The 18,323-nt window shown below is 44.2% G+C and overlaps 1 protein-coding gene across 1 annotated transcript in view; it reads left to right on the forward strand.

The window, feature by feature from the left end:
- Positions 1 to 6,604: 6,604 nt before the first annotated feature.
- spag17 (sperm associated antigen 17) overlaps positions 6,605 to 18,323 on the forward strand; it is a gene marked incomplete at both ends in the record, with an annotated part of 44,284 nt that continues 32,565 nt past the window's right edge. Inside the window, 7 exons of the mRNA XM_084042315.1 lie at positions 6,605 to 6,730; positions 7,465 to 7,605; positions 7,899 to 7,958; positions 8,694 to 8,822; positions 10,015 to 10,189; positions 11,892 to 12,104; positions 15,046 to 15,233. Of these exons, the coding sequence (XP_083898441.1) occupies positions 6,605 to 6,730; positions 7,465 to 7,605; positions 7,899 to 7,958; positions 8,694 to 8,822; positions 10,015 to 10,189; positions 11,892 to 12,104; positions 15,046 to 15,233 (1,032 nt within the window). The remainder of the gene's footprint in view (positions 6,731 to 7,464; positions 7,606 to 7,898; positions 7,959 to 8,693; positions 8,823 to 10,014; positions 10,190 to 11,891; positions 12,105 to 15,045; positions 15,234 to 18,323) is intronic.

Consider the following 18,323-nt stretch of genomic DNA (forward strand, 5'->3'; position numbering starts at 1 on the left):
AGCCAGTTCCGACAGCATTCAAACTGTTGCTTGGCAAAACCTAAATACAACCACATATTATATGAATAGCAAGATACAGCCTTTAAACAGCCTTGTATCTATGGGTTGTTGCTGTGCTATTTGTAGCTGTGTGAATGAAAAATATATAAACAGAGCCACTTGGTAAAATCTGCTTTGACACCTAAATACAACCACATATTATATGAATAGCAAGACACATCCTTTAAACAGCCTTGTATCTATGGGTTGTTGCTGTGCTATTTGTAGCTGTGTGTATGAAGAAAATATAGACAGAGCCGCTGGGTAAAATCTTCTTTGACACTCAAAGTAGATCTGACGCAAAATGTGGACACTCAATCCTGATGAAACGCTCACGTGACGTTCATTTCAGAGAAGCAGAGATGGTAAACTCCTGGACAACCGGCCTTGCGCGGTAAAACAGCCTGCGCATGCCCACAAATGTTTTCCTTTAAAGTTAGAGAAACATCTTGTGCTATGCTATTTGTAGGCAGCATATGTGCGTGAATGGAGTGCTATTAAAAGGATCACTACTCTGTTTGTTTATCTCATCACCGACAAAATGACCCGGGACTCTCGCCGAGGAACGTTCTGATCTCTGTAATGAATGTCCAGCTAGCAAGAAAGCAGGCCGAAGTCCTATAGAGATGATCATTTTGTTCTCTGTGAAATCTCCCCTGTGGCAATGGCCACTTGCCAATATGCAAAACAGGCCCAGGAGGGCAGTTTACAGTTGTAACACCATGCCTTCAACTGCAGCGGTGGTGTGCTTTATGCAAAATATCATTCAAAATTATAATTATGTTTAATAGCCTCACAGTATGCTCACAGCTTTTGTGGATTCACTGCCACTAAGATACAAAGTTTAGATAGAATAGTCCCCACTCCTTGGGGTGTTTTTTTGTCACTGTATATTAGCACATTCATAAAATTTGTCCTCTGCATTTACCCATCCTATAACAACGAAGAGCAGTGAGCAGCCAATCTATGGCGCTCGGGGAGCAAGTAGGGGTTAAGAGTCTTGTTCAGGGACACACACTGACACATTGCTGGCCTGGACTGGAACCGAACCTGGGACAACCAGGACCTCTGGCTTCCCAGGCGGGCTCACTAACCGCTCAGCCATGGCCGTTTACAGTGAGCATAATTACCCACTGTCTTTTACATGAAGTCCTCATTACGCTATTAGTTTATAGCTGTTACATAATCCCATGTGTACTAAAGTACTTTTGCAACTGAGAGTTTGAACAATTTCCAAAAGGCTCAAAATAGATAGTAGACCGTGTGTTAGTGAGAGTGCAAGGTTACTACAGTGCATCTCCTGGGAAACCAGCCAATTCTTCCCTTCATCATTGCCAGTGGTCAGAGGGTCTCTGTGACCCTGGACCCTGGCCAAGGTCAGACACACCTTCTGGCCTTCTTCTGGTTCCGAGAGACCTGGTGGTGCTTGTGACACGTTTGTTGAGTGTGTAGTGTGTTTGTCCCCACCTGTCAGCTGGGAGTGTTGGGTGGGAGGAGTAGGAAGGAGGTGCTATATGTCGTCCCCGTGGGGGATCCTCGCTGGCAGGTGAGCCAGTAGGATACAACAGCAGTGACAACACACAGAAATGTGCGTCGAGAGGAATCAATTGGCATAATGACTAAATTGGGGAGAAAAAGGGGTAAAAATATCAAAGTATAACTTTGGATCCAAGATCATGATCAGGAGCTTGTTGCCGCAGTAGTACCTTTATTTATTAGTAAAACACGACTGAAGAAATGAGGTGTCATACAATAGCTATGGATCCACTATGCTTGAGGCTATAACCAAATGTTAAAATAGATTTTCATTTTAAGCATTGGGTTTCATTTACACAAGAGAATATTGAAGCATGGCTGTGCAGAGGCTGTGGAAAATGAGCTATACAGTCAATGCACAGTGATTGTTTCATCTGGCCTTCTCATAGACCCCCTGACAAGGGGTGCAGTATGTTAGTCCGACAGCGCATTCCTCCGACAGCGCAGCGCTCCGACGTTTCCAATACTAAACCCGAACCAAACCCTAACCCTAACCCTAACCGCACGCGGATGCCACATAGTCGGAGAAAAGGTCTGTCGGATTAACGCATGCCTCCCCTGACAAGTGCATATGTGTGGTAAAGTGGCTATGGACCCTATTAACCACACGAAACCTAGTGTCCCTATTGGGCAAACATTCAGTGAAAAGGTTCACAAGCTGTGAGCTTGGGTAACCGCCTTCCATTCCGACATCCCACTACTCCGACTACGTGGCTTCCGCGTGCGGTTAGGGTTAGGGTTAGGTATAGGGTTAGTAACCGTCGGAAAGGCGACATGTCGGAAAGCCGACATGTAACCGTGAGCTTGCCGGCTACTTTCAAAGAGGTTTGGTGTAGAGGAACAAGACCAGGAGACCTGGTTCTGCCAGACCTATAAGGAACAAATGCCTAGTAGGCAACACACCTACAAACCACTTTATAAGTTAAAAGTATAAATCATTTTAGGCATTTTGTGTGTGTGTAGCATTTTGTGTATAGGGGTATTTGGTTGTAGATTTGTGTATAGGCTACACCAGCAAACCTTCCAGTCTGATTACATTCACCTGTCCCTTGTTGATTAGACCCTCATTGATTTTACTTGCTCACCTGACCTGCCCAACGCAGCTTCCCAATGCAATTTGAGTGACTAAAACATTTTCAACTCATGAATGTTACAAGTGTGTTGTGGGTTTATGGTTGTGTAAATATGATGAATTGCTGTCATACTATTGATTGCCATCTCATTAATCAGTTGGCTGTGGTAGGTGATATTTATACAAATTACCTTCAGGTGTTCTGGGCCCTCTATTGGCCTCTAATGTACTGTAGTTAATGACCACATTTAGACATGTCTTTCTTTTAACTATTCCATAAATAAATAAGTATGATCTAATGGCCAATAATGAACCAAACTAGGCACCACAATTACAACAAGTACAGATCCTGTACAGTTACACGGCACATGTTTAAACCAGTTGAATTAAAGGTAATTCAATGTTTGTTAGTGTCCCCATTCACTGCTGGTTCAAATGGTAGCTGGTTCAAAAGTCCAGACCTGCTCTGTTGCCCCTGGTGGTTGAAATCTGAAGCGTTCCTGAATGGCTGGGGAGGAAAAGAGGGACAGACAGACAGACAGACCGACAGACCGACCGACAGACAAAGCCTCCTGGGTCCCCTGGGTCTGGCAAAAAGGAGAGGTATATCAGTAACGTTGCCGATTTGTATTTATACACTTTAGATATAGGCACACTTGCAGGCTCCCTTGCACACTTGCAGGAAAACTTGCAGGTTCCATTTCTGCTACAGTATACCCCCCCCACAATCCAGTCTACTGGTTTATCTCTTCAACGATTTTCAACATTCAAGCTACTGGCAAAACTGTTCCATGCTCTCTCTCTCTCTCTCTCTCTCTCTCTCTCTCTCTCTCTCTCTCTCTCTCTCTCTCTCTCTCTCTGTCTCTCAGGGTACCATGCTGAAATGTTCTGCATTGTTCTTCTACTGTTCTCTGGCACTGACTAAAAGTCAGCTGTCAGCCTTCATAATGTCAGTGCTCCAATGCACGCTTCATTGCCAGGACCCAGGAAATGAATGGCTCATAATTATTGACATTGACATTGAGGAAATCTCTCTCTCTCTCTCTCTCTCTCTCTCTCTCTCTCTCTCTCTCTCTCTCTCTCTCTCTCTCTCTCTCTCTCACTCTCTCCCTCTCCAGTGTATCTCAGCATGGGGTTATTTTATGGGTTCAAGATTAATTGGAATAGCTACTGAGAACTCAGTAGTTATCTCAACCATTGATATGATAATCCCCTGAAGAATGGAACAGCTAGATACAGACTAGACCACAATCACTCATGTGTTTTAAACTAATGTAGCCTTCAAGAGAAGGTGAGAGAGTCCTAGGGTGAGGTAGAGTCTAAAGAGGTGAGTTTCAGACTGCAGTGGAAATGGGGAGTGAGTCTGCAGTTCTGAGTGCAAGTGGGAGCTTATTCTATAGCTTTGGAGACAAGTGACGAGTCTAAGATGTGAGGAGCGTTGACCAGGGTGTTTTAGGGAAGGTTCGAACAGACTTCCCTAGCTGATATAAGTGATCGGGAAAGGTTGTGGGGTTAGATGCTGCCTTGTAGGCCATCACTACAGTGTTATGTATACTGGGTACGGGCAGTAACCAAAAGCCATTGAAGGGAATGCAAAAGGGGGGAGACGTGAAAATGTAGGGAGGTTGTCGAATGTGCTGCTGCATTCTGGATCATTTGGAGGGCCTTCAGTGAACATGCCAGGAGGTCAATAAGAAGGGAGTTGGGCGGGCTCCTTGGTGAAAAAGGGTTTGATATTTAAGTTGGTTGTAAAGTGTAAACCTACAGGATCGAGTGATGGCTGCAATGTGTGCCTTGAAGGACAGCTGACTATCCAGAGCCACACCCAGGTTCTTGGCAGTTATAACAGTCGCCATCAGGGAGTTGATGGAAATATAATTCTGCTGGAGGCAAGCCTTACCCGGTCTGTGTTGAGCTTGAAGTGGTGGGCCGACATCCACTGTGAGATGTCAGCCGGTCATGCAGTGATATGCTCTTCAACCTGTGTCAGAGGGAGCCAGGGAGGGAAGGGGGGAAAAACAGTTAAGTCATCAGCCTGATAGGAGAGTTTGTGAGAAGAGATGACAGAGCTAAGAGATTTAGTGTAGAGGGAAAAAAGGTCCTGGGGGACCCCCAATTAAAAAGGTACCGTGATGGGATGAAAACAAGCCTTTCCAAGAAACCTAGTAAGTCCAACCAGTCCTGTTCATGTTGTTCGTGGTGGCCCAACACCTTATTAAGACAATTCATGTTGTGTACGCTTTTAATTAGATTTTGTATTTTAAACTATCACATTTTGGGGAGCTGCTGGCCTAGTGGTTAAGGTGCATATCACATACTATTGCAGCGTGACAGCGAGCTGCGGGTTTGATTCCTGGAACCGATGACCTTTGCTGCGCGTCACCCCCCCTCTCTCCGTTTTCCTGTCTCTCTCTACTGTGTACTATCAATAAAGGCAGAAAAAAGCCCCAAAATATCAACATTTTTACACATCTGTATACATGCGCGTGCACACGCATGCACACACACACACACACACACACACACACACACACACACACACACACACACACACACACACACACACACACACACACACACACACACACACACACACACACACACACACAGAGAGAGACGCATGTCATGATGACATAGAAGTATATATATAATATCCTTCTCATTATATAATGAGAAGTAGCCTCCACTTCTGACCTTCTATGAGGCCTGGGGTTCCACATTTCAAGGATCCACCGCCATCTTGTGGAGATGTGGCATCATAACAGTTTATGACTCAACGTTCCATCCATCCAGGCATCAGCTAAATAGAAATGACTTCTGAATGGTCCACACAGTACACGCGCGCGCGCACGCGCACACACACACACACACACACACACACACACACACACACACACACACACACACACACACACACACACACACAGCCTGACAAAATAGATGAAAGCATCAGTATTCTGCTTGATAGGTCAGCCTAGTTTCTCTGCTCAACATGAGGTAGCCTGGGTCTAGCCATGGTTCACATGACAGTCATGTTTCAGGGCTAGCCTGGGTCCAGCCCCTGGAGTGAAACGAACGAGCCACAGCGGAGGGGGAGGTTCCGTAGGGGCTAGGCTTTAGGCACTTCTGTTGTAAACATAGAATTATGGCTGACCGAGCGTCGTAACGTAACACTCCCTTTCAACGGTTGGCTTCTTAGCTCTGGTCCATAGTGTTAGAAGGAGTTCAGAACTCCCGACTGAGAAGTAACATAGCGTGCCGTTGAGGAGAACTGTTCTCCTCAACGGCACGCTAGGTTACTTTTCAGTCGTTATTCCACTGGGCCCGTCCGTGTACGTGGTTTCAAAATGAAAATCCAACTGCCAGAACGTACACGGACCTGCGCCCCCTACAGATCTTGTCGATAGCAAAATTCCATTGACCAGATATGTAGGGGACGCAGTGGAGTAACTAAAAGTATTTTCCTTCTTGTGAAATATTTTCTTTTCTGGCCAAAAAGTTTATTTTAAACATGAAGAGGGGGCTCCGAGTGTTTCCACTAAGGAAAGCAGGCTTTCAATATCTTAAAACCGTCTTTGTTTTGGTGAGTAGCAAAAGTGTATTTTTTGTTTTTACTACAGACGAGAGGCTACGCTACCGGGGGTGTGCGGGCATGCCGGGCAACGGATGAAAAGTAACATAGTGTTAAGGAGAACTCCTTCTAACTGTGTATTGACCAGAGCTAGCTCCTTCTATGTAGCTCCCTTCTAAGCTCCTACAACGTGCCCTGTGCTGTTGCCAGGGGCAACCAAGGCGACAACAACGACGCTGCTGTGGGCAAAGTATAGTTTGATACTTCAGCGTCCTATTAAACTAGCAGCCAGAACATTGTACTCGGGATAAGTTTGATTATTAAGATCATTATTGTTTGTTTTTCTGAATGTAACCACAAGCCACAAGCAGCAGAAAGTGAAGAAAATGCCCTCGAAGAAGAGAATTAAAAGCAGTAATAACAACACCACCTCTACCCAGGCTGCTGTTGCTGGATCTGCACCAGCAACCAGAACATGGGAGACTGCTCTCACTGCTGCACTGTTGGAAGAGGTCTGTTCTGGTCCATTTGCTTTCCTTTTGACGTTTTGGCAGTGGTGGAAGAGGCTACTCAGATATTTTACTTAACATCAAGCCTACACATACAGTAACACTGCCTTTACAATGACTTAATATTCAATGCCTTCATTCTATGATATTATGTGTGTAGTGCACTGGCTCTCAACGTGGGGTTTAGGAACCACCAGGGGTCCAAGTGGACCCTTACGGGTCTGTAACCCAGAGAGTGTACAAATTCAGAGCTAAATTAACCCCCGAGAATTTACTCTGTAGATTGGTGTCCCAGAGATGAACCGTTCACACACCTAAGAATAAAAACTTAAAGAGCAGGTGCGTAGGCAAACAAGTGCCTGAAGAAGGTCATTACTCATCAGTGACCGAAACGTTGCTTCTTCTTTAAATGAATCTGCTCCTGTACTGTGCAGTTTAGCCATGTGTGTGGGCGTATTCTTTTTATTATTGATGTCCCAGAGATAAAAACAAAAACAAAAGGAGGGGGTGTCCACCAAAAAGGCTTTTTCACATCCCACTCCCAGCACTTCAATGTACACAATGCAAAAAAAAGTGTGTCTTTCCTGGAATTGGCCTTTTTAGTCATCTGAAGACCCACACTGAGGACCTCCCAGGAGGACCATCATACTCGACTCTGAGTGATAGCCGATGATGATGGCATATCAAACTGGGGGTCCTAAAAAGGTTGAGAATCATGTTTTTTTGGGTGTTGCCAGGACTCATGGAGGGCCAGTGTGTCGGTGGTGGTGGGAGACAGGCCAGAGGATGAGGACCTAACAGGAGCACTGGGGCTGGCTATGCGCCAGCCGCTACGAAGACTCTTCACCCTGCTAACCCGGGACGACACACTGGCTAAGGTTCAGTGTGTGTGTGTGTGTGTGTGTGTGTGTGTGTGTGTGTGTGTGTGTGTGTGTGTGTGTGTGTGTGTGTGTGTGTGTGTGTGTGTGTGTGTGTGTGTGTGTGTGTGTGTGTGTGTGTGTGTGTGTGTGTGTGTAGGGTGGTTGTTTCCTTTAGCCTCATATGTGGAGCTGTGGTAAACCTTGATGACTGAACTAATGTACAGCATGTAAAATGAAAACAATGTATATATTTTTTCATAAATATTAATTTAGTCAAAAGGACAACCTGATCATGTTTCATTTACCCACAGATTCATGAACTGGGCAACCCCAAAAGCAAGAAGCCTAAGGACGTCCCCATGTTCTATGAGGTAGAGTTGTCTACAGCAGAGGTTCTCAAAGTGGGTTTCGGGGACCCCCAGGGGTCCGTGAAGGGACTCCAAGGGGTCCCCAGCAAAATTAGTTAATATAGTATAAACATGAATTAAACCACTTTAAAACTGTTTTATATTTTGACCATTCAAAAATAGCTGATCTACAGGCTCACAATTGTGAGCTTGAAGATCTGCTATCTTTTTGTAGTCAAATTTGTGAAAATGTTGATGAATTATTAGACATTCTTTACACAAATCATCTCTTATGGGGGTCTGTGGGACAAAATCTTTTCAGATAGGGGTCCATGGCCAAATACATATGAATGTGGGGTCCTTGACATGAAAATGTTTGAGAACCACTGGTGTACAGCAAATGTATTTGTGGCGTATCAGTAGAGAATTATCATCAGTGTATATCAATTCTACTTGTGTAGATGTACTACATCTGTATAGTGTCAAAATCTGCCATTTTACACCAAACAAATGTATTTATTGAAAACAATTTAAAATCTGCCTTTCTGCTCTCGCACTGGTGTTCCCAACTTAAACCCCATATGGTTGAGCGGAGTCCCTCAGGGAGGGCTCTATACTAGTGTCTTTTCTGTTTTCTGTTATTTTGAGGAAGGCTTTCGCTGAAAATAGTTCCATTCTAATCAAGTGTGTGTGTGTGTGTGTGTGTGTGTGTGTGTGTGTGTGTGTGTGTGTGTGTGTGTGTGTGTGTGCACACTATAGGTGACAGAGCCTGCCAAGGTGCTCCTGGATGCTGTGGAGGAGATCCCCTGTGAAATGATGGCAAACATACTGAAGTTCCAGCTGCTGGAGATCAAAGCCATTGATCAGCGAAGGAGGGCTGCTGAGCAGGTGTGTGCATGCTCATTACATACCGTACAGTATCTGCTTTTATCCTGTAGTTTTCTTGCAGTGCTGGATGGCAGTCAACTTGCTTTTAGTTTGATGTCTGTTTCTGTTTCTGTCAGTTATATTATAGATACAAGTACATTTGAATTTAGCGGATGCTCTAATTCAGAGTAACAACAAAGTGCAGCCATGTAATAAGCCCTCACATTCCTGTGTGCCTGGACCATTGTGACCAACAGTGGTGGAAAGTAATCCTACTATAATTCTAGTAACCTCTGTTCTCCTCAGTGGCTGGACCAATTGCTCTGATTTTGCACACAGCCATCGACCATTACCATCTGAACTTAACTGTGAAGCCCGTTTTTCAATTTCATCAAATCTCAGCTTCTTATTAGCGCTTTTGTGTCAAAGAATGTCGCCATGGTTACGGGGCTGCCCAGCTATGGGACGAACTGCCTCCCCGGTTGCCAGATCATGTGCGCATATCCCCCCACGGATGCGTCGACCGGGTATGGTCTAGTTAACTATAATTTAAGTACTGTACTTAAAGGGATATTTTACTTTCAAATATGTTTGGGGTCATTTTAACGTCTACTCTGGCTTTGTGGCTGTGCACCCAAGACCGTTTTTAAGTTGCTTGATTCAGTATTTAGATATTTGATATTCATTTTATCAGACACGCACCCTTCCTATATAAACCCATTGCAATTTCAAACTCCATTTTAACCTTGTATTGAAAACACACATGTTTTTTCTGTGACTTATTTTTTTTCTTTGGGGGAGAGGGGGTAAAATAATAAAATAAATGAAAAAAAAGATATTTAAAAAAGTAATTGAAAGAACTCTGCCCCTCACAAATTAGAGGGACAATATCAGTCACCAGAACCAAGGCCAGGTATTTTCAATGTATTTAACTTGGTTAGGGTGTGGTCACACCAAACTTAAATTCTGCCTATGAGGGTGGATTCTGCCAATGCTTTTCAATGGGAACGGAGCAGGCTTTTTTGCGGAAATCCGCAAATGGCAACAAACCGCTCTGTTCCCATTGAAAAGCATTGACAGAATCCGCCCTCATATAGGCAGAATCAAAGTTCAGTGTGACTTAAAATGGATTTTGAAGTTGATAACGTTTGATGAAGAAGTATGTGTAAGTGTTATTCCTCCTCAGTGAAGTTGTTGGTATTTCCATTTGAAGGATGCTGAGGAGAAGGTGAAAGGTAGAACCTCTGCCTCAGCTACCAAAGACAAGGGCGGGGCCAAGGCCCCTGGCGACAAGACCAAGAAACCCCAGGCGTCTGGTGGGCCTCCCAGGGAGAAGGAAACCAAGCTCAAACGCAGGGGCGAGGATGTGGAACCACTCAAGTATATTGGTAATTATTACATTTAGCTGTGTTAGTGCCCTTTGACCCTTTTTCACTACATGCATTTCTGTGTGTGGTGTGTGTGTGTGAGTTCAGGATTTCAACATTTTCAACGTTTATTTACAGACAGTGCTTCTGCTAACAATATATAAAACCAAAACAAGATATATTAAAACAAGTTATAATGAAAGTAAAAACCTTAACAGAATACTAATAAAGTTATGTACCAGCTGTTTAAGGTGTGTACAGTGTGTAACTGTAAAACAAATCAATTTACTTGGATTTGCATTATAAGAATAATATACAGAATATAATGGGAGAATAAATTATAGCAACTGGGATATACAGAATATATGCTGCAGCAGGATGGCCAAAAGTACTATAGTGCTATAAACAGTACAGTGCAATACAGTGAAAAAGTACTGTACGGTAATGTGAAGGAGATTTGACCCGTAAATGACAAATAAGAATAATAGAAAATGTGTGTGCTGAGTGCTCTGTTGTGAGCAAGTATTTACAGATTGAAGACATTTGACCTCACATGGAAATTTGTCCAGAGCTCTGAAAGCCTGAGGGGAAAAAAACATTTCTGTTTCCTCTCTGTAGTGTCTTTGTAGCAACGCAGGCATTTGCCTGACCACAGCGGTGAAAACAGTCCATTGCTTGGATGATGTGAATCTTTTAAAATCCTTTAACTCTGCTCAGACACCGGCCGGTGTATGATTCCTTCAGGGAGGGAAGTCCTCATTGTGCGCTCGGCCAAGCGCACAATCCTTTGCAGGGCTCGACGAGTCCAGGTGGAGCTATTCCCATACCAAACGGTGATAGCCACTGTCAGAATGTTGTCTGAGTGGTAGCTGAGCAGAAGAATTTCAGGTGCTTCTGTGAGACTTTCTCAGCTTTACATCAGCTTTACAGACTTTCTCAGCTGTCTGAAGTGGTACAGGTGCTGCCTAGTAATAATAATAATAATAATAATAATAATACATCAGACTTATATAGCGCTTTTCTAGTACCCAAAGTCGCTTTACAAAACAGCTTAAAAACAATTTTATTAGGAGAAAAAAAGAAAACAAAAGAAAAAAAAACATTAAAAGGCTAAAACAAAAGGCTAGCCTTGCCTAGCCTTCTTTCCCACGGTGTCTGTGTGCATTCTCCCTGACAAGTCGTCGGTGATGTGCACGACCAGGTACATGATCATCAGGGGGATGCTGGTCCTCTGCCGCCACGTATAGAAAGCCACAATCATATCCTTGGTTTTACTGACATTGAAGAAGAGGCTATTGTCCTAGCACCACAAGGACTGGCCTGCCTCGCCACCGTTTGTGATCGTGCCCACCAGCCACAGTGTTGGAGCTAATCCTGGCCACACAGTTGAGGACTCAACTGTGCAACCCTGGGGGGCTCTGGTATTAAGGGCGAGGGTAGTTAAGGTGTGACTGCCCACCCTGACAACCCGGGGTCTGGCAGTCCGGTAATTCAAGGACATGGATTTGAAGAATTGACTCCCAGACAGTCTAACAGCCAGCTTGGTGGGGACTATACTGTGGTGTTAAAAGCTGAACTAACAGCTAACATACCCACTACCCCTGTTGTCTGACTAAAATAACTGTGTGTGTGTGTGTGTGTGTGTGTGTGTGTGTGTGTGTGTGTGTGTGTGTGTGTGTGTGTGTGTGTGTGTGTGTGTGTGTGTGTGTGTGTGTGTGTACAGATGACGAGCCAGACGATGGCCCACAACGCTACATCCTGTTGATGGGCTTCCATCAGCCCCAGCTCCTGGTTGCACTGGATGCCGTGGGTGTGCATGTAGCCAATGTCATCAAACTGGGTGCAGAGCGCACACCAAATGTTGAGGAGCGACAGGCAACACACACCTCAGAAGGACAACAACACAGCCAGACTCCCTCTCCAGTTGCAGATGCAGGTAAAACATTTTTTTTTAAATTCTATTGCTATTTATATAAAAACAATGTTTTTGTTATTTGAGTTCACAGAAGCTGTACGGTGCTCCAGTAATTTTTATGGTGACCAACACAATATGAGTCCTAATTGATTTTGATCACTTAATGGTGTTTGGTCATCTAACTATATAAATGGCGACCAACTTCCGCACCCTCGGTGTCCACACCCCACAGCTCTGTTATCGACTAAACAACGCACCGCCAGACCACATGTCGCCAACTGACTCGCCACGCCGGCCGCGCTGAATTTACGCCTCGCGTAGGGGACATCTCACTGCTCACTACAGCTTTTCCACCGCGCAACATAATTAATTCTACTCACCAAATGTCGGACAAAACGGAAGGGGAGCCAGCTTCGTACCGTTTACCGTGCGCACGACCTCATCACCACAACAGCACGCAGCCGCTGCGGGGGTTTTTTCCTTTTTTTCCAAACTTTTTTTTTGGTCACCATTTTCTCCAGGCACCATTTCTGGTGTAACGTCGGGTGTTTCTTTTCACCAGCCAATCACCTTTCACGTTGCCACGTCCGTTGCCACGTCGCGCTGACGTACGCTAAACAAGCGCTGCCGTGCGCACAATGCAAACGAGCCCAAAGGCGCGCAAAAATAAGCCGACCATTGCTTAGACACAAAGTCAGACCTGGCAACGCAGCCTACGCCAATCATGTGTGAGAGATCTACAAGCTATGGGGCAGAGACGCCACCGTATCTTAGCAACAACTACAGCGCTCACTCTCATTGGTCCTGTCACGCTAAGAGCAGTCTCCAGACAATGGCATCGCAGACAGCTTGCTGTTACTGCTGTAGCCATCACAGGCAGTTGCAGCACGACGGACAGGGCGCTGTGATAGCTGCCATGTCGCTAACGCTAACCTGGTTGTCATGCCTGCAGCGGCTGTGCAATCACTTTGTCAACAATGCACGTTCGTGTGGTGAATGTCTATATTGCTGCTCAGTTCGTCCATTGTAGATGCTGTATGTTTGTGTGTGTCTTCTGGAGAACTATGTAGCTCCACAGCAACTACAGTAACTAACGTAATGGCAGGACCGCCCCGTGCAACGCATGTTAGGCTGCATTATGGTCATGTAGTAATTTCAGATAATTTCGCTCCGATTACAGCAGTGTTTATCAACCCTTTCACGCCGCCCCCCCCCCCCCCCCCCCCCAAATACACGTACTTGATCTGGCCCCCCCCCATTCTGTTTGACTCCGTTCCACAAGTACATATTGTGAAAATAGCCGATCTACAAGCTCGAAACGCCTCACGTTGAGAGGCTTTGTAAGCTTGGAGATCGGCTATTTTCTACATCATTGCCTCTTTCTTACATTCTTTGCCAATGTGGCCCATGTTTTCATAGCATAGTTTATTGACTACTTCTGTTGCAGAAATGGCCATTTCCTTTACTTTCGGTTTTTTATTGTCTCCGCCAGGCCGAAAGGCATGGCGCAACACTATGTTTCACCCCCTGTCCGTCCGTCTGTGATAGCTAATCTCTCACATCGTTGACTTGATCGCAGCAAAATAACAGCCCGATGTGGAGAGTCAGTGAGAGCTGGATAAACGACGTAAAATGTGTCAAAAGGAGTCTGTACGGCTGTCGATAAATGAACACATGACGTCGGTGGGAGAGGAGATATTGTGTCTTTTGGACAAACAGCAGCGTGGTGCTGATGTTTGTTGTGTGAAGCAGCTTAATGTCAGAGTGTTTGTGTTGGAGCGCCTCAGTGCGGCTGCAGAGTTCATGTGCAACCTCTTCCACAGAGACACAGAGACACTAGAAACTCTGCTGGGGAAAAAAAACACTGCTGGGCATTGACTTTCCTATGGACATTGATCTACACACTGCAGGTATATCTGCTACACACACAACATCAAACTACACACTGCAGGTATGATGCAGCGTTTGCATTACAGCCAGCATGCCAGCGTAGTTCCCATATGGTTTCAAGGTGGGCTAAACCATATGGACCCCATGTCAGCAATGTCAGCGGCATCCACTTCAGTCCCAACTGCGATGCCCATGCAGCCTATAAGTAGCTTCTACCTGGCCCTTAGGTGGGCCCCAACTAGCCATGTTTATGTCGGACCAAGGCGGGTCCTAACTGGGTTTGCCCATGCAGGCTTGAACTGGGTTCTACCTGGGCCCTAGGTGTACCCTAACCAACCACAGTGCAGTGCCCATCGCTCCAATTGTTGTGACGTCAGGGCTCTCAATACTGCACATTGGTGGAGGAGGAGGGGCCGCAGGGCGACCGCACACATCGCTGAACCAATGGTAGCCCACGGATGTTTCCTCTGTGGATTTACAATCTGCCCCTCTATGCCACATTTCATCCGCACTACAGGGTCTTCACTGACCGAGCCACGGCCCCACTGACCCTCATGACGCCACTTAAACGTGCGGCAGCATGCGCTGGGTTGCCAGGTTTGCACAGCCTGCGCCAGAAACAAGCAACCACCTTCATGAAAAAAAAAAAAACACCGAAATGGTCCGCAATGTTCCAGGGGTGTCCCCGCGCGTCCCAACACTCCACAGGGGGTCAGTGGACCATCAGGGGGTCCGCGGACCCCCTGTGGACCCCCTGAAACATAACAAATATTATTTCTTCAAATTTTTTCCTTTTTCAAAAAAACTTTTCCACAGTTTCACTCCGGCGATTTGGGTCCCCCAATATACACACGCCCACGCTGGGCCCCGTGCGCGGCTGGGGTTGAGGGGGGCGTAGCCCCCCGAAACTCTAGTACTATTGATAATGACAAAGAAAGTCTTTGAAGAAATCATACTTAAAAAATTAAATTAAATTGTGAAATTAAATTAACCTTTTTTTGCGACATACAAGACCTACAAAAGTTTTGTCCATATTATGTTAAATCACTATACTGCTCCCTGGCTTTGCCAGAGATGGAGGTGCAGGTGAACGTGGATTTGGCACGGTGTCATGCCAGGCAACAGCAGATGTTTTGGTCAGGCCTTGGACCAGTGTTGGACGGTGGACCGCCAGTTTCCAAGTTCCATGATGTGGCTCAACTGAACTATACTGTCTCAGATCCCCCACATCCCCTCAGCACCCAGGACCCTGCGGCCGCGGTGAGTTCGGCCTCGCCGATGCACGAGTCATCCAGTAACGATATTGATTATTTCTCCCAATTCTGGCTCTCCCTACAATGTCAATTTAACCATATGAACCCTAGCATCCTTATTCTCAGTGGTGTAAAGTAACTAACTACATTTACTAAGGTTGAGGTGTTTTTACTATACTGGAATATTTCCATTTTTCTGTACATTTACTCCTACTCCACTACATCTAAGAGGCAAATATTACATTTTTTACTCCACTACAATTATTTGAACATTTTTGTTACTAGTTACTTTGTTGATTTTGATTATTATTACAAAACATACATTACCCACTTCAGCCCTATATACATTTCGGCCATTTGAAAATAGCCGATCTACAAGCTCACAGTGTGTCAAGATGCATTGTGAGCTTGTAGATCTGCTATTTTCAAAAGATCTTTATACATTTTATACATTTGAAAACTTGTGAAATGGGACATTCTGCATATATGAGTACTTTCTACTTTTGGTACTTTAAGTTCATTTTGATACCAATATTTTTGTACTTTTACTCAAGTAAATTCTTAATTCCGGACTTTTACTTGTAACAGAGTATTTCTACATTGCAGTATTGATACTTTTACTTAAGTAAATATACATATACTTTTTCCACCACTGCCTGATGCACAAGTCATCCAGTATCGATCGATATTGATTATTATTACTCCCAATTCGGGCTCTCTCCCTCCAATTACCCAGGGGGCAAAACCCTGTTTTTTGGAAATAGTGCACCCGAGCGTTGTAAAAGGTTGTTCACCAGAAATGATATCTAGGACCTTCACTGATCACAACCAGGATGGACAACCCGGTCAACTAGCTGCTGGAAAGCCACAGGGTGGGTTTAAACATATGCCACCCCAATCTCTGAAAAGGCAAATTCGAATAGGGCAAAGAGAGACAAAAAAGCCTATAACTTGATAATGATCACTCTAATCTTCACCAAAATAGCAGAGGTATGAACCAGCAGTCTACCCTACATCACCAAAGAGTCAGAATGCAATTTACATAAACAAATACTGAAATATTCTCCTTTTAACATAATTTTAATTTAGGCGGAAATGTATTTTTGTGATTAGGACTCCTTTACTTTCTCACATATACAAGAAAAAAACATAAATTCATGTCAAATAAGGTGTTACTGCATTGCTTAGGATGATATTAAACAATAACCAGTTATTGGTGTAGCACTCCTTAATAGTCTAAGCAGCCTCAGCTCATACCCTAATCAACTCAGGTGTTGTTACTTTGCCAACAAGCAGAAGTAGTAGGCAGACACTTCATGTTGCTTGCAGAGTGCACATGCCCTCCTGTCCTGAAGTGATTGTTATTTCTCCATTCTTCGTATTTCTTCGGTGCAATATGTTGGTAAGTAAGTTTTTTTGCTTAAAGATATGTTAAACAGGCAATGTAGCCTAAACAATTTATGAGAATTTCAGAGATTGTATGTTTATATTGTTCCAATGTCCACTCCATTTTCACCTGTAAACAACAAAAAAGCAAGGGGCTGGCCCTATTTTTTGTTGTTTTGATGTTCACAGATGTTCCAGCAAGAAGCTAGCAAGTAGCACTCTTACTTACTGTACGCCTACATTCTGAAATAAATTGTAAGTTTCTTGAAGCCTACGGTATTCTATATTTTTTTTACCAATATATATATATCTTTTATAATTTGATTTGGAGTATTTCATGTGGTGTTGTGTTGTTGTTTTTATTTGATTTTTATTTGATTTTTATTATGCAGTGCTTTATGGGATATGGGATCAATACCGTGCTGCCTCGGGAGCAGCCTTAAGTCAGCTGAACAGGTCTGAGTGGTAGAGATATCACTAGTTATCCATACTTCACTGGAAAGAAGGCTTGGTTCAAGAGCAGCATGAGTATGGATATACCTGCACTTGAAGAGTTTGGTGAGAACCCTGATGATGCCATAACAGATGACCTCCTCAGTCAGGCAAGAGACCTCACAATAGCTGTATACACATCCACAGCTGATCACTTTGAGGGTGCAGATCTGGGCAAGCTGAGAGCATACAAGTTCTTTAACAACAAATCTACGCTCTTGAAGCTACTGCCTCCAACAGAGCATTCCTTTCTCCTGCACCTGAAAAGGGCTGCTCTGGCAACAGTGATTGACAAGAGTGCACACATTGCCAAACCACAAATTCCCTCAGTTGCAGAATATGGTTGGTCTGTGGATAAGGGAAAAGTAGTTCCCATTCCATCTACACAGCCAGCCTGGCCTGTGTCAATGGACAAACTTATATCATGTAGATATGTCAAAGGTTGCCAGAGGAACTGCTCATGCTCAAAGAAGGCCGTCCCATGCTACATAGGATGCCGTTGTCAGGGACTGGCAACCAAATGCAACAGGATACAAACTGCCACATTTGAGAGTAGTGACAGCAGCAGCGACTCTGAATAAAACCCCCAAAATCTTTAAAATAGCTACAAGGACATAATGCAGAAGGAAAAAGCCAATTTATTGTGAAATATGTGTTTTTTCTGCCAATAGTTGTTTGTCTGAAGAAATCCGATTTGCAAATAAACTGTAATAGTTATATCCTCACAACTACTTGTTATTGTTTAATAGCATCCTAGGCAATGCAGTAACAGCTTATTTGACATAAATGTATATATTTCTTTGTAAATTAGAGAAAGTAAAGGAGTCCTAATCACAAAAATACAATTTCCGCCTAAACTAAAATGATGTTTAAAGGAGAATATGTCAGTATTTCTTTTGGTAAATTGCATTCTGACTCTTTGGTGATGTAGGGTAGGCTGCTGGTTCATACCTCAGCTAATTTGATGAAGATAAGAGTGAGCATTATTAAGTTATAGGCTTTTTTGTCTTTTTTTGCCCTATTCGGATTTTGCCTTTTCAGAGTGGGGGTGGCATATGTTTAAACCCACCCTGTGACTTTCCAGCAGCTAGTTGACCGGGTTGTCCATCCTGGTTGTGATCAGTGAAGGTCCTAGATATCATTTCTGGTGAACAACCTTTTACAATGCTCGGGTGCACTATTTCCACTTTGCCCCCTGGGTAAATGTCAATCTAACCAT

This window comes from Gymnoscopelus microlampas (assembly GCF_963454915.1).
Source record: "Gymnoscopelus microlampas genome assembly, chromosome: 19".
Lineage (NCBI taxonomy): Eukaryota > Metazoa > Chordata > Actinopteri > Myctophiformes > Myctophidae > Gymnoscopelus > Gymnoscopelus microlampas.